Genomic DNA, 24,112 nt, shown 5'->3' with positions numbered 1-24,112 from the left:
ACATGTACACTGGCAAGATGACCTTAAATGTTTGTTGCAGCTTCTAAACACAACATTCAAATTGGGCCCCTCCTCCTGGGCTCATCGCCCCCTCCAGAAGCTCACACTCACTGCAGGACGTAGTGTGTACGTTTACTGCTTGTACCTACACTGCAAGCTACCGCACGCTAACACAAGCTAACCGCAGGTGTTTGCACCTGCCTGTCCAACAGGAAGGGGAAAAACTCCATGTCTGAGGGTGAAAGACGACACAAGATTCACCCTTGTTTCAGAACGAGCTTTATCTGCCTCACTATGATTATACTTTCTTTTTGCTGCTACACCCATGTCTGGCATATTCACAGGTAGGAAATCGCACCCAATTGCTGAACTGTTTCCACTCCTAAACTCATCTGAGCGCTATCATTGGCTGGAGGAAACACAACAACTCCCCACCCAGAACCAGCCAGAGTCAACAAAAGCAAACCAAAACATAAAAATCCAGTCAGAGGACAAAGTCTCTGCAGACTCAGTCACCACCACACATGTGTGTGTGTGTGTGTGTGTGTGTGTGTGTGTGTGTGTGTGTGTGTTTGTGTGATGTGTAAAACAGATTATTAAAGTCTCTGCATTCAAAAAGTATTTATTATATGACAAAAACACAGTAATATAAGATCACTTATTAAGATTAATGCCTTTTATATGTAGCTACATGTTTTGTTTTTTTAAGTGCATCAAGAAATTAAAGTACCTGAAAGAAAATATCGGTGCACTTCTGCCTCTAGTGGTCAGAAATGAGAATGACGACACACATTTTCCCAAGTATATCTCCTGACCTATAGCAAGTACATGAAACTCCTTTCTCAAAGAAGATAATTAATACTATTTATCCAACATAAATGAATGTAATAACATACATATAAATGCTTGTATGTATAACAGAGTTGTAAGCTGTGCAGCAGCTTTAAAAAGAAAACCGTATTCATGATTAGTTGTCGTAACGTTGGAGAAAAAGTGTCTAGCTCCGTTGGTTGTTTTTCAGAGTGGACTGGTTGAAGCGCTCTGCAAACATTATGAAGGGTTGAGAGACTGAGTCACATTAGAGTCGTTGGATGAGATGTTGTAACCATCTGGAAAAAAACAAAACACAGCAACAAAATAATGTGTTTAGTCCTTCGCCAAAAAGGAAAGAAAAACGATTGATACTAAGACAAGTCCACAGACTTCCCAGCTCCTTGTGAGGCTAAACCTTTGCCGTAGTCCTACTGCTTGGTGCTCACAGTGATGAGCTTTCTTTGTTTCAATGACAAATCTACAACAATCTGAATGATACTCAAAATAACAGCTTGGGCTCTCATTGCTAGGACCCGACCAATATGGGAATTTTGGGGCCGATATCAATATGGGGGAGAAAGAACATCCGACACGGATATATTGGCTGATACCTTTCTTAGATCTATCTTCGATTTGCAGAGATAGATATACACATATATTGCGTTGATCCCTCAAATTCAGTTATCAAACACAACTGGAAAATAACTGTGCATTTACGTCCATCAATGGTTGACACCAGAAAAGTGTGCTAAATGGATTACAACAAGCATCATCACTCTACAGCCAGAAAGAGAACTGCTAGTGTAATACACTTAACTCAAATGAAATGCTATTTGACTGGTGAATAAAGCTACAAATATCAGCGCATATATGCGATCAAATTAGCCGATACCGATAGTCACTTGATATGATAATATCGGCCGATATTATCAGCTGGCCGATTAATCGGTCTGGCTCTAATTATTGCCTTGATTTTGTAAAATCAGGATACCACTAAACAAATGGAATCCAAAATCATGAATTTGATCTTGCTTTGTAAGGCAGCCCATGTCTGTCGACCTGCTGCACTTTGGGGAGAGAGAGAGAGAGAGCGCTCTTAATATAATCACTACCGAGTGCTGTGCTGGCCTGCGGAGCTGTGGAAACACATCAGATTGTCTTTAGTTGTTTAAAGCAGATGACTATAAACCTAAAGTTGGCCGGAAAATGTCACCAGTTGGTTGCACCAAATGAATAAACAGAGTAGCTATACTGAAAAATATGAATAAAGAAGTGCCACAATTTGGGCAGTCTCTGTGATACATGTTGAGATTTTTCACTGGATCAGAAAAACACCTTAACCTGCTTATTGGTTACAGGGCCCCAACACAGTATTTGGAAATGAACTTTAAAATACAAAACTTTCTGAATATCTATCCAAGTATTGTTTAATTTCAGTAGTGGACTGCGTGGGTAATTAATGTAAAGGAACGCTTCACAGGTGTACGCCGCTATCAATCAGTTAAGTTGTAGTTTACACATGTTGTTCTCATGGGTGTAAACATTGGATAACAGAATTAAATATGTACCAGGTAAGATAAAACTCCCTGTGAATCGCCGAAAATGGATGTTGTACTGTACTCAGTGGACTTACTGTACATTTGTCACTATGGTCATAATATATTTTTTTATAGGCCTAGCCATGAGTTATATGGGTACCAATGTTCATACATGTAGACTAAATGCAGTTCAGGGGCTGTACTTTAGGGGGCGCTGCCAAGCCACTTTGCGTCACACGTACGAAAACACTATCACACGTACATTTTATGCTTTTTTGAATTTTATGCAACGCTTTGTGAGTTTTCGGGCATTTTGAAGCTCTCAAATGAGCGATTTATTTGTGACAAGAATAACAACAACTCCTACAGTTTCAATAGGGTCCTTGCACCCTACAGTGTGTGCTTGGGCCCTAAAAATGTACCTGGACATAATGTCTTCACTTTATCATTTTATGCTGCTGATCCTTTGTATAGTTGTGTAATTCTTAGCGTAACTCTACTTGAGATATAACTATTGAACTTTTACCAAAGTCAGATAAGGTCGTCATTTGAGTCCAGGCGGAAGTTTATGCTCAATTTAAAGATATTCTTTCCAGCTGCTACTTAGATATCACACTCACAAGAATAGGATAGACGGACTAATACAGAGAAAAAAGTTTAGTTTCCGACCGTGGCTGTTGACCGAACTGAGGCATTGTGAAAACACTACAGAAGCATTGAGACAGAGCTTTTTTCTCTTTTTTGAAATTACTGCTTTACCTCTTCCTCGTCTCCAGAGCCGGAGAAATCCAAATGCACTCGATGAGTTTCCAGCACTGGTGCTCTAAAACAAGAATAATTGTAAACAAAGAAATTAGTAACCCCAATATTTCCATCAGCTTTGAAAAATGACAAAATAAAGAAAATATCTTACCGTGGTGCCACTTCCGGATATCTGTGACTTTATTGCTATTTCTGACCGCACCTGAAAAAATGAATCGTCAACAAATTAGCTTGGTTCTTGAAAGCTCCAAAAGTCTGATGTTGCAATAAAACGTGTTTGTAAAAGGGCAACTTCTAAGATGAAATGCAGTTCAGTAAGCTGCAGATTTGAACTGTGACTTATTTATGGTTGTAGCTCACTGATGGGTGGAAAAGGTTGACATATAAACCAGAGCTGATATGCTAGCTGACAAATCAGTCTTATTATTGTATCCATATTACTTGGCTCTGTTGAATATTGTTAAAAGTCACATATTATGTAAAACACTTCTCCATGTGTTTCTAACACTGATATGTGTCCCTAGTCTGTCTACAAACCCCCCAATTATGAGAAAAGTCCATCCTCTACGTCTTTTGCCTGCTCCACTTTTCAGAAAATGGGTGTTTGGAGATTTTCTCTTCATGACATCACAAAGGGCAGTAACCCCTCCCCCAGATGGGTGACACTCCCACAGCTAGGTGTTTGTTCTGCCCTCTGAGTCTGCCTTCTCAATGTAAACCATTCATAGCTTTCAGTCACATGACCAGCGTGGAGGGCTGGAGGGCAAAAATGTTGAAACACTGTAGAACCACAACATGGGCTTTTTAATTTAATCACCTGACTACCGAATTAAACAGATATATTTAAATAAACCATTAGTTGTGGGCTCTGAGACACTGTTTTTTAAAGCTAGAAACGGCAAAGTCCTTGCCAGTGTTACGGTTTATAGAGTAACCATGTTATCCGGTGACTTTCTGCTGAATGCGTCAGTGGTTGTCGGACGTTACATTAAAATAAGTATTTTTGACATTATGATAATACAAAAACTGAACAAGAGGCTTTTCATCTCATTCTACAAGCTCTCACATCACATTCTACAAGCTCACATCACATTCTACAAGCTCTCACATCACATTCTACAAGTTCTCCTATTTTGCAACATATCTACCGTCATAGATGTGGCTTTGTTAAATAAATTCTGTTATAATTTAATAGAGCAGTTGTTTGTGATTACTGGTGTATTTGCATTGTGAAATAAGCTGGGTGCGAGGGCTTTGTGTACGGATTTCACGCCTTCAATTTATTAAATACAGTTATTAATTATTAATAATATTAGTAATTCATTAACTAATTTGAGACTGAATTTAGTGATATTTGGTTATTTGTACTCCGATCTCAGAATGGTGCTCACCAAGTTAATGAAACATAGTTTAATAATGTTGGGCCACGTAGGCTTAGGACAGTCAAACCATGGACTTGGGCCTTTGAGTTATTTACTGAGATCACAAAGTGGCCTAAAAGGACTCTTTATCCCAGAATCCCCTGCGGTACTTCACACCTACGTGTGACGTAAAGGGGGGACCGGAACCTGAGGGAGACCCCACAGGAAAGCGGCCAGGTGACAAAACTCTGAGACTCCCCTCGTTCAACCTCTTTCCACGCGCTGACTTGAAGTGCTCGGAGACCCAAGCTCATTTCCTGTTTCCTGCAACAATCTTCCTTTGTTTTAAGTTTTGGCGCGCAGGTAATCCGCGGCCGGCATTGTTCCAAATTCCGAGCTCGGATTGTCCAGTGAACACATCTCAGTTTCTCGGAGAGCGTTAGGCTATAACAGATTATCAGAAAGATAATGGTCGTATTCCGTCCTGCAACGAAAGGACATCAACGGACATCTTTCCCCTCGACGGAGAACCAACGAAGCCACTCTTGCCGTAAGGGACCCTCGCCGCCATCAGACACCTCTACACCAGGACAGACAGAAGATCTGTTGTATCGCCGGACTCCTTTTTCCTTCACCAATCGCAGGCAAAGCGATTCACAAGTGAGGCTTAATTAGGTCTGGGCAGAATTAGTTTTAGAGAGTGTTTTTAACAATTGTTTGATTTGTGCAGAAACTGTAATTTTTATCTTTGTTGGACCGTCACGTCCTGAGTTTTACCTGTTTAAAACTCTTGTTGTTCCCATTTCGGACCGCTGCGTCCTATATGTGTTTAGCGTAACAGCGTTATAACCGGGTATTACTCTTCTGATCAGAAAGGCCAGTGTAAGCCGTATTAACTTGAATTCGGCCATTGGTTTGTTTCTGTGAATGAAGGGAATTACTCCGAGTTGTGGTGCAGGATTCGGACTGTGATCCGGCCTCTTCAGGCACGCATTTCTCTCCACCTCTACGGTCCTCTTCTATCCTCTTTTCTTCCCCTTTGACTAACACACACACAGAGATCTGTACACCATCCAGACGCCTCAGAGACACAGATCCTGTAGGGCCGAACTCGGTCTCTTTTAGACATTAAGGCCACATTAGGTCTTTGTTAGGTGTGTGCCATCGGAAGGGCGACCACGTGGGTACGAAGCCATCTCCCCCTTTTCTTCTCCCCCCCTCTATCTCTCTCTCTCACACACACACACACACACACACACGCATATACACACACACACACACACACCCCTTCCACAAGCCGTGCTTGATAATGTTTGTTTGCTTAGATTAGTTTATAATAGTTATTTGTTTGATTAAGTTCATTGATTTTGTATTGATGTTGCTTTGTTTAAATAAATTCTGTTTTAATTTAAGAGAGCAGTTGTTTGTGATTACTGGTGTATTTGCATTGTGATATAAGCTGGGTGCGAAGGCTTTGTGTACAGATTTCACGCCTTCAATTTATTAAATATAGTTATTAATTATTAATAATATTAGTAATTAAATAACTAATTTGAGACTGATTTGAGTGATATTTTGGTTATATTTCCCTGAGTACAGGGTGGTGCCCCAAAACGAGATTAAACATAGTTTAATGATATTTTATTTATAACCAAATTTGACTAGATAAAACCCCAACAACAGCGAGTGTGAGATCATGCGTGATGCATCGCGATATCTACTGTTAGGACACGGTGTTGGGCTTTAAAAAACTAGACTTAATCAGATCTAGTTTATCTAATAACAAAGCCACATGTATAACCACTAATGACAAAATAACTATGTATCTCAGTAAAAAAAATGTAAATAAAAAGTTTCCGCAGCTACAGACTCGACTTGACTTTGATTGACGAATACTAATCTCTTTGGAGATTCTGTTGTTGTCAGTGTATTAACTGCACATGTTACAGTGCACATTTTGCAATGTTAGGGAAAAAGCAAAGGAAAACTATAAATCAGAATGTTTTCATCTAGTATTTAACCGTGCAATTATATACAAATGTGAATATTGAGTCGGAAATACCTTTTTGTCCAGCAGCAGTCCAAACACCAATATGAAGAAACCCTTTAAGGACAAAAGCACACAGTGTCATCACAAGGCTTTAATGACAAAACACACACTCATAATTCAAAATACATCAAAAGCATTAGAATTATACAGAATGTCACACAGTTATGTTTAACTATAGTATTCATACCTGCAGTGAATTGAAGAATGAAAAAGCAATGTGGATGCCTTGATTTTCTGGGTCGGCCAGGGTTCCAATTCCCAGACCCCAAGTTAATCCAAATAATGGTGTGAGGACAGCCAGGGTCCTTGCAATAACCAATAAAACATTCCTCTGACCTGCTTGGGCAGAATCTGCCACTGCCCTTCTCCTCAGCATTTTGAATAATACCACAATCAAGATGATGAGGTGAAACAGCACTATCGTCAGAGCAGGCAACACAAAGGCTATTATGGCGAGGGACTCTTTAAAGTTGAGCCAGCAGAATTTACCTTGTGTGTACGTTTCACTGGGTGCAGTGGCAGCTATAGTTATGACCGCGATGATAATAGGCCCTCCGTAGCCTATAGAGAATCCAATAGCCAGCATAGATCTTTTGGACAAACCTCCATCAAAGACACTGACTGTGCGGTAAAGCAACAGAAGGGCTGAGGCTAACATCCAGAAGAACATGGCTAGGTAGAAAAAATGGATGAAAAATGTAGCTGCAGAGCATGCGTCACGGTTATCACCCGGTGCTTCTGAAATAGAAGCCCCTATGATAAACCAAATGTCTGCAATCAGGAGAGACACGGCAATGTTAACAATGGAGACATGGCGCAGGTAAGATGTGGTGTTCCTTCTAATCTTTCTCCATATGACAGCCTCAATTATTAGGCATATGACCAAGGAGGCCATGGATATGCCAACTCCAATAAATGTTATCAGAGAACACACTTCGCAGTTAACGAAGGGCGACATAAGGATGGAGAAGGAGGTCAGGTGGTTGCAGTTGCAGGTGACGCTTCCATTTTTAATTTCTACAGGCATACAGCCTTCGTTGTCCCATCCCCCGCGATCATCAAAGAGGCTGAAGTTCCAGAATACACACTGTGGGTTCACCAGTGAAGTGTTATTGAGGTTAAATGTAAAGGAAATATTATTAATGGGGATGTTTCCAATGCTGGTCTGAACAAGAACGACTCTCCCATTGATGTCAAATCTGGAGGAATTTGCTTCGTCTCTCGCGGGGAGAACGTTATGCATTGAAGCAAATGTCATCACAGTGATATTCTTCTCTCCTTCACCAGGTTCTGATATAACTATCGTCACTGAAGAATTAAAGCTGGCATTGAAAGAGTCTGTGAATGTAGTTTTGTTTAAGAGAATATAAGGTGTGTCAATTGCTAAAGAGACATCAGTAATGCGACGTGTTATATTCTCCAGTGACTGCAAGAATGTGGAGCTTCTTCTTGTCTGTGACTCATTTCTTGAGCCATTGTTCAGGGACTCCCAGGTTCCCCTTGAACCATTTGTGGTGAGGACACCTGCAGTGAGAAGGATATCCTGCATTGATAGGAAAGGAGACATTAGACCATGTGAAATGTAAAGTATACTGTTACATAAAGTAAACCTCACCCTTCTTGTTCACATACCTTTGCTAAGTCACTATTAATAGGTAGGGGTGTATTTGCAACATTGCTGAGTATATCAACAATGGCATTTATGTTTGTGGGAGATTTAACCACTTCCTCAGTGAAGTTGACGGTGACATCGCTGAGTGTGTCCAAGAAACCTGGCAGTGAATTGGCATTCAACAACTGTGAAATTTGAAAGAAAAAATATCATCAATGTTAAAAGTATATCAAGGATGAACATTGAAGTGATAATGTCAAAGTTGTTGTTATCATTAAAGACGGCTCTAAATGTTTTTCTGTTGGGAGGAAAGCCATAAAAATTGACTAAGGGCGCACTCACACTAGGCAATCTGTACACACGGTACATGTTCTCGGCCTTGGCACTGTTGGAGGAAGTGTGCTTTGGCTAAGTACAGTTGCACAACCACGGACAGGAAGCGTAGACAGCCTTCGTTAATGAATAAATCCCAGAGTGTTCTGTCTGTATCTGACCAACATGACTCAAAATAAGCCACAAAGTCAGTAAAGTAGCTGTCTTGTTCTCTGTGTTGTTCTCCAATGTGCGGATGCAGTCTCAACCGCTCATCCCTTTTTTATTTTTTGAGTCCATCTGTCTTGTGAACTGAGCACGCTTCAGTATCACCTAAAGCCATGCATGTGTTGTATTACGATGTTATGTACAAGAGGTCAATGTGCTCAGGCCCGGTTTGTCCTGGAGCAGTGTGAGTGCAGGCCAGTGGGGGAATGGGGAGGGGGAACAATCGGGCTTCAGCACAGTACGGAGCAACTGGGCCTATGAGTGCCCCTTTAATGGTAAATGGACTTGAGCTTGTATATTTATTTTCTAGTCTTCTGACTACTCAAAGCTCTTTTACCTCGCAGGTCACACCTACACATTCACACACTGATGGTAGAGACTGCTGCGTAAAGAGTCCATCAGTATTAACTACGTCGTACACATTCATATGCCGCCGTGTAAGCAGCAGGAGTTACGTCGGGGTTAAGTGTCTTGCCCAAGGACACTGTGGTCGCTTTTACCTGGGGACAGAAGGTTGAAGAGACAACCAACTCTACCACTGACCCACAGCCACCGAACAAAATGCACATCTACACAATCCTACTGCAAGTGCATATGAGTGGAACATACTCAGTTTTTGCAATTCGAAGAAGTACAGTCTTGGCACAGTGCAAGTCGCAGAGTTTAGGTGAGTTTTGAACAGGACCATTTTAGCTCTGTTCATCCCCTTTATATAACACAGGAGAGGTGTAAAGGCAGTTTTATTGTATCTGTCTGGTTTAAAACAGAGCCGATCTAAATGTTTTCTTCACTGTACTCTAGTTATTTTTGTTGCACTGCAGTCCTGTATAAAAGCATGCTTCTAGACTGTAAGTATTTCACTGCAAATGTGAATTATAGTTTGAATTATAGTGTGACGACCCTTTCACCAGAACACTAAGAGTCTTTGGCTTGCTGCTGTTTGTCTGTACAGTATGTGTGATTGCTGCAGGAGGTGTGTCCTGGCTGGAGGCTCATTGGCAGGATAACTGCACCTGGGCCTGGTGCACCCTGGCCTACAAAGTAGGACTGGGAAATTTAATAAAAAATTAATCGGAATCTCTAACCGACATAATCTTGACGATTATTTCGATTATTTTCAGGGCAGAGTAATGTGACGACACGTCCAATCCGCGACATAGATGCAATGTCCGTCGTTTGGACACATTTTGTCACTGGACAAATAGAAGTCGAATGTAAACACTGCAGAAAAACTGTTTGCAAGAAATGCAAGTTATTTATTTTCTACTTCTTCTTACTTTAGTTACTAATGTTAGTGCAATCTTCTACACTTCACACCACATAATAATTTCACACCAGTGATCGGAAAATGAGCGGATTAGAGCTTCCAGAAAACGTAGGTGTTTAAGGCGTCTTTTACTCTTGATATACCAGCAAAGGTGCGCCTTTTTTTTGTAGCTAATGCATTCTGTAAAAATCTTTATGTAGATTCTTCTTACACTCATATTAGTGTAAACTGTAATGTCTATGATGTAGACTAATAACTCAAGTCTTAGATGAAGCCTTCATTCTTTATTGTAATTTAATTGTGATGTCATAGAACAGGTTGTCCTAAATTAATGCAAAGACAAAGATAATATAGTTGAAGCTCACAGACGTTGTTGTGGTTCTACAATAATAGTTTTAGAAAAGAAAAAGTTACCAGTAGCCTGATCTTTGTGACAAAGGCTGGAGCAGCAAGGAGTTTGCTTGAGGCCCCCAAATTATTATTATTAAAAATATGTTGTGTAAGCATGTGCTGGTCACCTCAGACTGCAGGAGCAGCTCCTGAACCGGTCGTAGGGTACAGTTGTTTTCAACTTCTTTCCACAATCCATCTTCCTGACAAACTCCTTTCCTCTCTCCCACCTCGTCACGTTCACAGGAACCGAAGGCCATCTGGCCAAGATTTCCAGTACCAAATACATCATTGTTACAATCAGGAGCTAGGAACAAAGAAATGAATGAAACAACATTACTTTCAAGTGAAAAATATTTTGATCTGATCTGTATTTCATTCCCTTTAATCAACACTTACCTCCTGTAGTTATCTCCAGTGTACTTTGTTTTAATTCTTGGCGGCCTATCACTTGACAGGTGAATGTATGTTCCGTTTTTTCACAGATGGGGATGAGAAACGAGTAGCTGATAGAATTACCTGTGCCTAAGACTGCAAGAATTCAATTTATTAATATGAATATAAAATATAAAAGATTAGCCTTTTGGTGTTTTGTTTGATTCAGGCTTACCTTTAGTCGAGTTTCTTAACACAACAGTGTAGGGTTCGTTGACAGAGCACTCTAGTTTCACTTCTACACTTGCCATGTCCTGACAATGGATTTGTCTGCTGAGCGGCGTCAGTCGTATCAGAGGTTGCTCTTGGAGTGTGAAGTTTTTATTGGATCTCTCTCTGAAGATTTTCTGGCCAGACTTCAGCCTACATTCATATTGACCTAAACATCAAAGGGGATTTAAAGTTAATGTGAAGTAGCAACACCGGGTTTTAAAATGGAAACAATCTGAAGCAGCAGATTCCCACGCAGTGGCGACCTCCGGTGTTGAAAAATGAAGCCATTGCTGAACTGCAAAATCCTGCAGTTCCTTAAGTGTCCTCTTGAGGCTGGCTGCAGAAGCATCAGAAGTCACATACACACCACATGCAAAAAACTAACATGTTTACAGCCTGGTACAAAAATGAAATAGATCTGATTAGTTTTTGTCCTCACTGGAACACACTGTATGGGGGGGGGGGGGGGGGGGGGGGGGGGGGGTTGGGGGGGTGATTTTTTATTACATGTGTAATAAGGCAGAAGTGTATTTTCTGATTGATATATTGCACATTCTTTTACGCATGCTTTGATACTTTAGGTTTTATTCATGTTGTGATATTTACGATTTGGTTTTATTTGATTGCCATTGCTGTGTTTTTATCAATACTCTTGGTTTTATGCTTGTTTTTATATTGAGTTAACTTTCTGCCTTTGGGAGACTGATGACAGATTACCTGCATCTGTGTAGCTTGGTTTTATTTCATGCTCAATGAGAGCAACAACAGAGCTGCTTTGTCCAATCGGCGGCAAAGGGGAGGGCCATAAACAAGAAACACGGAAGAAAAGACAGGAAGAAATCAGAGGAGAGAGAGACAGACGAGAGGCAGATTAGGGGAACGAGAGAGCGGTTCCCGGAAACTTAAGAACACAACACAAGAGCGGAGCAACGGCGCAGGAGGACGGAGACAGACCTGCTGCAAGAGATGCCGAGAGACGAGACAGAGAGCCAGTCAGGAGCTCTGCCAGCGGTGTGAGTAGGCTAATACCTTTTAAGTGCTGGACTTTTAGCTCTCCCTTGTTTTCGGACTTCTATTCCTCTCTTTTAGACCACTTTTAGCAAAGGCATTTTAAGACAATTTTATTTGTTTTTAAGTGGAATTTAATTTGGTGAAATTTAACGATGACCTACCCAAATTGGCTCATATTGGTTTTTTAAAAAGTTATTTCTGAGGCTTTTTTGCCTTTAAAGGCTTTACATGCGATTTTTTGATCCAGTAGATGTCGCCCTTGAGCACCAGCATGAAACTAAAACAAACTGCTGTTTGGCCACAGCTCCTCCTCACTAAATCCTCCTCTCTCCTACAGCGACACACCTCCAACCCTCCTCTCCCCTGGTGTTTGCAAAATCAAGTAATAAAATTGGAACGAACATTAATTAAGTGGCAAGTGCAAGTGCTGGACAAAATTGTCCTTGTCTCGTGCTGCATTGTTGTGTTAGCGGGCTAATTTTAGCACACTTTAGTTAGCTCGTAGCTTCACATGGCAAATACATTTACACTGAATGGCCATGATCTAAAAACGCTTATGTGACATTCAAATAAGCAGTGAGCATGTTCTTCTTCTTGTCTCTAGTTACAGAGGATGTACTTCATTCTGCTTTATTTATGTTTTATTTATTCACATTCTACCTCTAATCGTCTATTTTACTCTAAATGGGACCTAAATGTACAAAACAAGCATCATGCTGTATTGAAGATGACTGAGTTGGGTTGACAGGCCGTTTTATGGTACACTTATATACAATGAAACTGTCTTTTTGCAATAACTGAAGTTGCCCCCTGCTGGCCATCAGAAAGAATGCAGGTTCAAGGCACTTCCATGTTGACTTCACTCTTCTGACTGTCCATTTCTTATGCAGTCTATGGTATTCCTTTCTTTAGTTTTTCTCTTAATATAATAAAACAACATCAACATATAAATAAATATAAATAAAATAATAAAAAAAAAATAATATAATATAATAATAATAAGTAATAATGATAAAAATCTGATCAACATTAGCCTCATCATATAGTAAGGTTTTTACTAGATGGGTTTCAGTTTCAGGACTTTTCATGGTTTGCTTTAATTTTCATTTCATTTCCTGCCAGTTTCCAGAAACACAATAGGAGACTACAGTAGATATCTGCCAACTATTTAGTCATAACTAGGGTGTGTCTATTATTGACTAATTATGCATTACTGCGTACTTTGGCATTTGTCAGTATCGATTCCCCGCCCTGCAATTTAACTTTTAAATTCTGGGCTTTAGATATATACCGAAATCAATGAATCAGTCACAAACCCTTAGATAACACCCGTCTGTCAATCATGTCAGCTACGCGCCTAACTATGGATAACACGTATCGTTCATAACATCAAAATGGAGCAGTTCTAAAAAAAAGAACACCTCCTTACAGTGTGTACCGATCAGGACAATAACTAATCAGACTTATTTATTTTTTGTACCAGGTCTTAAAAATGTTCATTTGTGCTGTAAAAAACAGGTTTTTTTGAATGGGTTTGTATGTGACCTCAAGCGGACACTCGGCGAAACCCAACATTTCTCCACCATTAGCGATAGGAAAAAACGGAAAAAACTTCCAGTAAGAGGCAGAAATCACGAGCAGAACGTGACTCATTAGTGAACAGCCATCTGCCATGACCATATGGGCTGAGAAAGTAGAGGGAAAGACGAGAGGTTTAATGGTGACGGCAAAAAAGACTGATGCAAAAGCTATGGGTTTTATTTTTAGTCCTGAAATTATCTAGATATGGGATACGATAAAGCTGCTTTGGAGACAGAAATAAAATCTACGGATGAAATGCATATTACTTGAATGATTTCTTACCAATGTCTGTACCAAAGAATCTTTTCAGAGTTAACACTGCTTCTTCATTCACTTTTGAAAATTCATAGAGGTCTTCATTGCTGCTTATTGGATTGTTGTTAAACCTCCACTCTGCTGTCCAGTTGGTTCCTAAATTGAGATTAGCTGGAGGAGGACCACATGTCACAGTTGCCTCTTGCTGTGAGATAACTGTAGTCGGTTCCAACTTTAAGGATGACTGACCTAGGAAAAAAAGAACAAAGTGTTCAAATGTGCAAACAAGTGTACAAAATGATCAGATAAGATAAAAATGTGTATGGAACCATTGCAAAAATTACAGAAAAATATAGTTTCCTTCATTTATTAGCAAAAAATTAAACCTGTCATACTGTCAAATATTATAGGGTAGGTTTCCGACAGGTCTAGAAATATCCCTGTTTGTATAGCTTGAAGCTCTGTGTCTGATAATGAAGCTCCTCTTATGGTATAATCTCCGATGGTGCTTCCTGACCTGCAACACAGAAAATACATTTATGACCATTTGACATTCGACTTGGACACCATCTGCTCCTGAAACCATGATTACGCTCTTCCACATTAAAGGGATGCTTCACCCGTTGAAACATGAATCTGTATTGACATTGGGTCATATATGTAGTAGAAATGTGAAATACATTTTGAAGTTGGTGCCTTCTTGGCTGAGAAAAGGCAGAAAGTGTCTTTTTGACTCATGTGGATGAAAGACACCAAATCCCAGAATGCACAGCACCGCAGGCCACTCCCACTAAGGTCCTCTAGTTCAGAATCAGAAATACTTTATTAATCCCAGAGGGAAATTCAATAAATACAGTTTCTCCAAAATATACAGTATAGCAGTAGAAATATAGAAATAAAAACATTTACAGACATATTTACTTCAACACATAAGGCCGTTTCCTCAACTGATTCCGAGATTTCTTCCAGAATTGATCTTGGAAATTCCTGTCAGAAAACAGACTCTATGTCTGTGTCCATAGACAAACAGTGAGAGCACCGACACTACCAGTCCGCCCCAGCTCGAGCCGGCCCGGGCTCCTTGTCCTCACCGCCGCCGACAGGCAGGCATCATGTCTCGGCTGCTGAGCTGGCAGCGGCCGGCGGCGGTCAGCGATATAGAGATGGTTGCTGCCAACAGGCCAGTCTTGGCGGCCCCGGCGGCTAGCAGCCTGCATCCTCTGCTGCTAGGGTGACCATATGTCCCGATTTGACTGGGACCATCGCAATTCTTTTGCTTTGTGTCCCCAGTTCCCACATACATCTATAAAACACTAATATGTCCCTGTTTTGGACAGTCCCTGTTCTGGTTTTAACCAACTAAAACACTACACCATGTCTGCAACACTGATTCGTCTCTTTATATGTCAACCAATGTCGATGCCGAGGCTGTTGCTGTTTTAACCAATATAAAAACATCACTAATACATGTCAAAGTTCAACAATGCTTTGTCTTCACGTGTCAATCAATCTCAAGGTTGCGGCTGTTTCTAAGCGAGCCTAGCTTCTCATGCTAACAAGACCTGCTGTGTAATATGCTAGCTGTCATGTCCAAAAGGAAGCCACCGTTTTCCAAAGAGCTCCAGGCTACAGCCTGATGGTCTTCATGGCAACCACTGCATCAGTGTGTGAATGGGTAGGTGTGACATGCGGTGTAAAAGCCCTTCGAGTAGTCTGAAGAATAGAAAAGTGCTATATAAGCTCAAGTCCATTTACCATTTACTTTCAGTTGCCCATGTGAAATGCCCACATACAAAGCCATAATAAAAAGAGCAAACGCAAACGGTTGGTACAGGCAGTAGCTCTGTTGAGATCTTCTTCAGTGAGGCAAACGCCAGCGGGACTCGAGCTTCTCACTCACTGTGGACAGTCATGAACCAGAGAAACATGTACACAGGATATACTTGACTCCTGCTGTATTATGTGTCAAATGTTGCACCTTCTGCCTTTAAAGGGGCCATATTATGTTTTTTCTGGTTTTATATGCTCTTTAGTGTGTTTTCCATGTGTCCTGTGCATGTTTAGGCACATCTATGTGCAAAATTTCAAAGTCTGCAGCTTCTCCCACTCCTCCTGTTAGCTGTAGCATTAGCTGCATGTAACGCTCGGTTCTAGCCCCCCTCGAAAACAAATTGTCACTGTGACGTCTTGTCAGTGTGATATCACTGATCTAAGTCCATTGGCTCGTTGTGGCAAGCCCAGCAGCTCATGTTGCACGCCCATTAACTTCTGTAGCACGCCCACGGTATGCCGTAGCCTGCAGTAGCACAGTAGTGCTAAGGTGCTAATGTTTTTGCTCCCTTCGGAGCCAAAGTGGCTGCATTCCCAATATGGTAAAAGGGGCGTGACATTTCCGAGAACCGTGCTGAGCACCTGACCAATTACGGCAGAGCCGACAGGCCGACCAATCAGATCAGACTTGGCACACGTGGGGACTCTGAACGTGGGCACTTCAGAGCCTTAGAGAGAGAGTCAGAAGCGAGCCGGTGCATGAAGCGGCAGTGCATGAAAAGACACTTTTTTCGAACTTTAGCTATTGTGAACATACTTTAGTAGGTACATAGATTAAATATATGAACCCCAAAAAGGGCATAATATGACCTCTTTAAAAGAGGGTACAAGCTTACCTGAATCCACTTAACTGACAAGATGATTGTGGAGTCCGACATTGTGTTTGAATCTGTTAAAAGAATGTGACAAAAGCTTGTCTGTTATTGGTTTTAATATTACTCTTGTTTAAAATCAATGATTCAACTTTAGAATAAAACAATATGACTGAGAAAGAAGAAACACAAAGACTTACAGCTCTGTTTGCATTGATGAAAACATCATTTGATTCTTCATTGAAGGATTCGTCAAAGTCTATATCCAGGACAAAGGAAAGTTCTACGACAGAAACAACAGTTATCACACGGGGTAATTTCATGTGAAACATAAAACTTAATTACTTTTTTGTTTGATTTGCCTTTTATTCCTTTCCTTAAATAGATATATATGAATGCAGAATCAGTGGTTGGGGGTGTTGAGAGCACAAGAGGTGATACACATACAGTACTTAGAGTTTTTAGAACATGGTCATTCCGTGTAAATTTACATGCAATATGAAGCTACGAGCTAACAAAAGAGCGCTAACATTAGCCTGCTAACACAACAATGCAGCTCGAGACACGGACATTTTGGTTCTCCGCTTGCACTTAGTGCTTAGCGCTCAGTGCTTAGTGCTTAATTAATGTGTGTTCCAGTTTGATAACTCCTTTTGTGCAATCGCGAGGGGAGAAGGTTTCGAGGTGCGTCCCTGTAGGAGAGCAGAGGATTCAGTATAATTCAGCCAAACAGAAGTTTGTTTTGGTTTTGTGCTTCAAATGTACCCGTTTGATGCAGTCAAGCATCTGTGCCGGCGCTTCAGCCGGTTTCTCAATACAGGGGGCCAAGCTGACCGCCATCTCCTGAGAAGAACCTCATACAACCCCACATCAAAAAATCTGAACTATCCCTTTAGATTATCTAGCAATTTTCTCGACTTAACATTGTACAGTTACACTGTAAATGTCCAAAGATAAGGATCTTGATCATTGTGTCTCACCATTTATTGTTGTGGTCACTGGCATCATTGTTGTTGTGGTCACTGGCATTATTGTTGTGGTCACTGGCATCATTGTTGTTGTGGTCACTGGCATTGTTGTTGTGTTTGGCATTGTTGTTGTGTTTGGCATTGTTGTTGTGTTTGGCATTGTTGTTGTGGTCACTGGCATTGTTGTTGTGTTTGGCATTGTTGTTGTGTTTGGCATTGTTGTTGTGGTCACTGGCATTGTTGTTGTGTTTGGCATTGTTGTTGTGTTTGGCATTGTTGTTGTGGTCACTGGCATTGTTGTGTTTGGCATTGTTGTTGTGTTTGTTGTTGTCCTCACTGTTGATGTTAACATCTCTGTTAAACACAAGAATCTAAAAGTCTTAGCATCAATAAATACTTTCATTTCCCGACCTTCAAATACTCCAAGCTCTTCTAACTTGATCAACAAAAACAATAGCAAAGAGTACCCTTACCTGGAGTTGGAGTGGGACACGGATTGATGCCTGTGGAGCGACATTTGAGTTTGAGTTTTTTCATTACAGATATGATAAGAAAGTCACATCTTTAAAGATAATTGAACATAACCAAAACCATGTGTCAGAGCAGATATCCATTTTCAAGCATTTCGCAAATGGGGAAATTCTTACTTGTGATTGGTTCACAGTACTCTCCGTCAGAAGGACGTCCATTGATGCACTCACAGGTTGGTCTGGTGACATTACTGCATGCACCGTAGACGTCACACTTGTCACACGGCCAAGCAAACTGATCCTCACACGTACACTGCAGGCCTCCGGTGGAGTTTGGAAAGCACGCTTTCAAAGAATATAAGAGAGAATAAAGCAAGTGTGTACAATTCATGCATTTGTGGACAGTAATTCATTGATTTAGTCATTTAAATTATACCTGAAAATGAATAAAGCAGCTGAAGTTCTTACCTGTGGTGAACTGAATATCCAATACTTGTAGAGACTGATTGAGCGTGAAGGGGAACGAGATGCTATTCAGACTGTTCCTCAGTAGTGGCAAAATGGAGACTGGGATGGTCAAATCAAGCAATAAATCAAAATCCATTGGTTCTGTGGAAGAAAACAGGATAAGCCGTAAACTGGTAAATGGTAAATAGACTTGAGCTTGTGTATTACTTTTCTAGTCTTCTGACTACTCAAAGCGCTTTTAAGGCCCTGACACACCAAGCAGACTGCCAAGAACTGGTGGTGACGAAGGCCACCTGTGGCGACGGTGGGCGACGCCTTTTGTCTTAGCCAAAAAGTTGCACTAGAACACACACTGCAATGATTGCAGTATATGGCACGCGTGAGAGGCAATAACTCTCCATGCCAGCAGGTGGCGATAGTCTGTAATCGTCAGTCCAAAAAGGGGAAGCCGGAATAGGACGAGGAAGAACGCGGATAAATAAACCATTGTTTTGATACGAGAAAACAATTTTATCACCGCTGTCACTCGACACTCGTAATACAGGTACTTCTAATGGAGAATAATGTCTGATAAAAAGTTGAAAATGGCGCTGGCGTTGACAGCCCTTGGTCTTTTATTAGTGGAACAAGAATAGAAGAGGCGCTTCCGCATTTCTTCCCGTGCACTGGCTCTCCTGTTTCGCTGAGCTGAACAGCCAATCAGAGAGATTCCTACCCCCAACTGCGCCGGTGCCAGCTTCTCAGATTCAACATGTAGAGTCGGCCAAAAAAGGCCAACTGGGGCCAACGGGTAGCGACGGAGCTGGACACACCGCAAAGACTAGGGTGGTGACCGCTCACCGACAGACCGACGTTGCACGGTCTCCTTGGTGTGTCAGGGCCTTTACATCCCAGGTCACACCTACACATTCACACACTGATGGTAGAGGCTGCTGTGTAAAGAGACCATCAGAAGTAATTAATCCATTCATACACATTCATACGCCGCCAACGAAGCAGTGGGAGCAACTTGGGGTTAAGTGTCTTGCCCAAGGCCACATCAGACATGTGGCAGCAGGACCTGGGGGTCGAACCCCCAACCTTCCGGTTGACCCACAGCCACCTGACTTTAAGAAACTCTTTGCATCAATAACTAATCTTATTGACCCTTAAATATTCTCTTCCTCCCAAAACTAGTAGCTTTAACTATGGAAATCTAGGTTCAATTTTAGTAATGCAAAACATAGAAGGTAATTTTCCATACCAGGAGTTGGAGTGGGACATGGATTAATACCTGTAGAGAAACATGAGAAAGAAAATCGTCAGGAAATCACATTCGACTTGACTCTGTGGTCTGAATCAAAGAACACAACCAAACTTGTGTTTCTGACAAGGTGTGCAGGACGAGTAGGCAGATAGAGCATATCTTCAGATATTAACCTTATAATAATCACAACAGCAACACAGCACTGATGCTAACTTATGATCCAGTATAGTGCTCCAGAAGACTGAGCAGTTTTATTATCTCAACAGTTCCAAAATAGTGATGCTTACTTGTGATTGGTTCACAGTACTCTCCGTCAGAAGGACGTCCATTGATGCACTCACAGGTTGGTCCGGTGACATTACTGCATGCACCGTAGACGTCACACTTGTCACACGGCCAAGCAAACTGATCCTCACACGTACACTGCAGGCCTCCGGTGGAGTTTGGAAAGCACGCTTTCAAAGAATATAAGAGAGAATAAAGCAAGTGTGTACAATTCATGCATTTGTGGACAGTAATTCATTGATTTAGTCATTTAAATTATACCTGAAAATGAATAAAGCAGCTGAAGTTCTTACCTGTGGTGAACTGAATATCCAATACTTGTAGAGACTGATTGAGCGTGAAGGGGAACGAGATGCTATTCAGACTGTTCCTCAGTAGTGGCAAAATGGAGACTGGGATGGTCAAATCAAGCAATAAATCAAAATCCATTGGTTCTGTGGAAGAAAACAGGATAAGCCGTAAACTGGTAAATGGTAAATAGACTTGAGCTTGTGTATTACTTTTCTAGTCTTCTGACTACTCAAAGCGCTTTTAAGGCCCTGACACACCAAGCAGACTGCCAAGAACTGGTGGTGACGAAGGCCACCTGTGGCGACGGTGGGCGACGCCTTTTGTCTTAGCCAAAAAGTTGCACTAGAACACACACTGCAATGATTGCAGTATATGGCACGCGTGAGAGGCAATAACTCTCCATGCCAGCAGGTGGCGATAGTCTGTAATCCTCAGTCCAAAAAGGGGAAGCCGGAAGAGGACGAGGAAGAACGCGGATAAATAAACCATTGTTTTGATACGAGAAAACAATTTTATCACCGCTGTCGCTCGACACTCGTAATACAGGTACTTCTAATGGAGAATAATGTCTGATAAAAAGTTGAAAATGGCGCTGGCGTTGTCAGCCCTTGGTCTTTTATTAGTGGAACAAGAATAGAAGAGGCGCTTCCGTATTTCTTCCTGTGCACTGGCTCTCCTGTTTCGCTGAGCTGAACAGCCAATCAGAGAGATTCCTACCCCCAACTGCGCCGGTGCCAGCTTCTCAGATTCAACATGTAGAGTCGGCCAAAAAAAGGCCAACTGGGGCCAACGGGTAGCGACGGAGCTGGACACACCGCAAAGACTAGGGTGGTGACCGCTCACCGACAGACCGCCGTCCGACGGTCTCCTTGGTGTGTCAGGGCCTTTACATCCCAGGTCACACCTACACATTCACACACTGATGGTAGAGGCTGCTGTGTAAAGAGACCATCAGAAGTAATTAATCCATTCATACACATTCACACGCTGCTTACGATGCAGCAGGAGCAACTTGGGGTTAAGTGTCTTGCCCAAGGCCACATCAGACATGTGGCAGCAGGACCTGGGGGTCGAACCCCAACCATCCGGTTGGACAGTTGCTACCACTGACCCACAGCCGCCCCATGTTGCTCCACCAGTACCCTCCTACCCAAATGTAACACATGTTAAATCCTTTTGTTTCTGAATAATTGAATGACGCAATTCTGGATGTTCTTTACTAAAATCAGAAATGCTGTATTTTTTTCTTGATCATGTGTACTTGACCCGCCCAGTAATAACTACTACGTCTAAATGTTGCTCCAGTATGAGGATACATTTCAATGACAATGCAGTCATGACAACATGAATTACATTGATTTTAAAGCTTCCCACAAGAATAATTTATCTTACATTTTAGCCAACCCATTTTCTTGAATTCAAATGTTACCCAGTGTTTTGTAACTACTATATTTACATCCAAAGCATGGAAATAGCTTCATAGCTAGACACCGACAGCACTGCAATCTTCTTGATTTTTTTATTCAGTGCCAGTGCAGCACTTCAAAAGCACAAACGTAAAAAGAAAAGAAAAAAACATGTAATTTGCAATACCTTTTGTTGTTGTCATCATTGCTGTTGTCGTAGTTATCACTGCAAAAAATAATCATACATTTTGGTAAAGGTTAATGGACTTTAGCTTGTATATTTCTTTTCTAGCCTTCTGACTACTCAAAGCGCTTTCACACCCCAGGTCACACTTACACATTCACATACTGATGGTAGAGACTGCTGAGTAAAGAGTTCATCAGAAGTAATTAATCCATTCATACACATTCACACGCTGCTTACGATGCAGCAGGAGCAACTTGGGGTTAAGTGTCTTGCCCAAGGCCACATCAGACATGTGGCAGCAGGACCTGGGGGTCGAACCCCCAACCTTCCGGTTGACCCACAGCCACCTGACTTTAAGAAACTCTTTGCATCAATAACTAATCTTATTGACCCTTAAATATTCTCTTCCTCCCAAAACTAGTAGCTTTAACTATGGAAATCTAGGTTCAATTTTAGTAATGCAAAACATAGAAGGTAATTTTCCATACCAGGAGTTGGAGTGGGACATGGATTAATACCTGTAGAGAAACATGAGAAAGAAAATCGTCAGGAAATCACATTCGACTTGACTCTGTGGTCTGAATCAAAGAACACAACCAAACTTGTGTTTCTGACAAGGTGTGCAGGACGAGTAGGCAGATAGAGCATATCTTCAGATATTAACCTTATAATAATCACAACAGCAACACAGCACTGATGCTAACTTATGATCCAGTATAGTGCTCCAGAAGACTGAGCAGTTTTATTATCTCAACAGATCCAAAATAGTGATGCTTACTTGTGATTGGTTCACAGTACTCTCCGTCAGAAGGACGTCCATTGATGCACTCACAGGTTGGTCCGGTGACATTACTGCATGCACCGTAGACGTCACACTTGTCACACGGCCAAGCAAACTGATCCTCACACGTACACTGCAGGCCTCCGGTGGAGTTTGGAAAGCACGCTTTCAAAGAATATAAGAGAGAATAAAGCAAGTGTGTACAATTCATGCATTTGTGGACAGTAATTCATTGATTTAGTCATTTAAATTATACCTGAAAATGAATAAAGCAGCTGAAGTTCTTACCTGTGGTGAACTGAATATCCAATACTTGTAGAGACTGATTGAGCGTGAAGGGGAACGAGATGCTATTCAGACTGTTCCTCAGTAGTGGCAAAATGGAGACTGGGATGGTCAAATCAAGCAATAAATCAAAATCCATTGGTACTGCGGAGGAGAAGAGAATGAAATATATAATACAAGTCTAGCACCTATTTAAAACTGTTTTTCCAAAACAAATGTTCTCATGTAGAGTGATTAAAACATGAATTACTGTACGCTGAACTAACTGTTGGTGTACAAAATCTCTGTGAGCCTAGAGGCATACATACTGAATATTTTCTGCATAGTTAAAAGCTATGCCATTTGATTTACTTTACAGGGCCAGTGGGTATGATCAAAGACACCAGTACAGACCTTCATTCATCTCAACATGTCATGTGTCATACCGTTAATTGTTGTAGCTGACGGTTGTGTTGCTGACACTGTAAATATCACAAAACAAAACAAAAAAAATGATCAGTATTCATATCGTGAATTTCCTAAACATTTTCAAACACAGCGGAGGAAAGGCAAATGTATTTCTGTAGCACTTTTCAGAAACATGCCAATTCAAAGAGCTTTACACAAGACATCAACTAGTGATGTGTCAGTCATGAACGATTCGTTCAAAACGAATGAATCATCTGGGTGAACGAACTGAACTGAATCACTTACTGAAAAGTGTCGTTCATTTCTCAACTTCAGTTGCGCTCTCCTCTCTCCCGTCTCGTGTCTCTCTCTCTACAGACCGTAAGAGTCACTCAAAGCCCGCCCTCCCTCTCCCTTTCATGTCAGTGATACTACTGACTGAACCAACAGGACGGAGTCGGTCGGGAGCTCTGTGTCGCTAAAGCCCGGCCCTACTTCTCCCTCTCATGTCTCCAAAATTGAGGAAGTAGCAAATATATTATTTAACATTTATGTGTCGCGAAAATGTATGTGCTTTTTATAGCTGCTGTCAGTTTGCAAACGGCTTTTAGATCCAACTCAATTTCACTCAGCTGACTGTTTTAACATCCACTAACGATAGTGTTTCAGTCAGTACAGTGTGTGTGTGTGTGTGTGTGTGTGTGTGTGTGTGTGTGTGTGTGTGTGTGTGTGTGTGTGTGTGTGTGTGTGACTGAGGCTGGTGACTCACAGTCTTGCTCGTTCACATTCAGTCAGTGTTTCGTTCACTGAACGTGCTGACTGAAGCTCCGACACGAATCACTCACTGAACGTACTGATTTTTAAAAAC

The 24,112-nt window shown here is 41.4% G+C and overlaps 1 protein-coding gene across 5 annotated transcripts in view; it reads right to left on the bottom strand.

Moving 5' to 3' along the window:
• Positions 1–31: 31 nt before the first annotated feature.
• Positions 32–24,112, bottom strand: part of LOC132984434 (adhesion G protein-coupled receptor F5-like) — a 31,641-nt gene continuing 7,560 nt past the window's right edge. The window contains exons 4-28 of one of the 5 annotated variants that reach the window (XM_061051267.1): positions 23,283–23,318; positions 22,861–23,001; positions 22,570–22,737; positions 22,280–22,309; positions 21,792–21,830; positions 20,201–20,341; positions 19,910–20,077; positions 19,620–19,649; positions 18,377–18,517; positions 18,086–18,253; positions 17,912–17,941; positions 17,451–17,792; positions 16,671–16,753; positions 16,495–16,547; positions 14,224–14,345; positions 13,856–14,077; positions 10,944–11,147; positions 10,733–10,864; positions 10,462–10,640; positions 8,157–8,321; positions 6,712–8,067; positions 6,537–6,578; positions 3,265–3,315; positions 3,111–3,174; positions 32–1,109 (exon numbers count right to left, since the gene is read on the bottom strand). In XM_061051267.1, coding sequence (XP_060907250.1) covers positions 1,051–1,109; positions 3,111–3,174; positions 3,265–3,315; positions 6,537–6,578; positions 6,712–8,067; positions 8,157–8,321; positions 10,462–10,640; positions 10,733–10,864; positions 10,944–11,147; positions 13,856–14,077; positions 14,224–14,345; positions 16,495–16,547; positions 16,671–16,753; positions 17,451–17,792; positions 17,912–17,941; positions 18,086–18,253; positions 18,377–18,517; positions 19,620–19,649; positions 19,910–20,077; positions 20,201–20,341; positions 21,792–21,830; positions 22,280–22,309; positions 22,570–22,737; positions 22,861–23,001; positions 23,283–23,318 — 4,166 coding nt within the window. In that variant the 3' untranslated portion in view covers positions 32–1,050. The remainder of the gene's footprint in view (positions 1,110–3,110; positions 3,175–3,264; positions 3,316–6,536; positions 6,579–6,711; positions 8,068–8,156; positions 8,322–10,461; positions 10,641–10,732; positions 10,865–10,943; positions 11,148–13,855; positions 14,078–14,223; positions 14,346–16,494; positions 16,548–16,670; positions 16,754–17,450; positions 17,793–17,911; positions 17,942–18,085; positions 18,254–18,376; positions 18,518–19,619; positions 19,650–19,909; positions 20,078–20,200; positions 20,342–21,791; positions 21,831–22,279; positions 22,310–22,569; positions 22,738–22,860; positions 23,002–23,282; positions 23,319–24,112) is intronic. The other 4 variants (XM_061051268.1, XM_061051270.1, XM_061051269.1 and 1 more) reach the window with 4 other exon arrangements.

The sequence above is a fragment of the Labrus mixtus genome, chromosome 12 (assembly GCF_963584025.1).
Source record: "Labrus mixtus chromosome 12, fLabMix1.1, whole genome shotgun sequence".
Lineage (NCBI taxonomy): Eukaryota > Metazoa > Chordata > Actinopteri > Labriformes > Labridae > Labrus > Labrus mixtus.
This window is presented reverse-complemented; position numbering and strand designations above follow the sequence as displayed.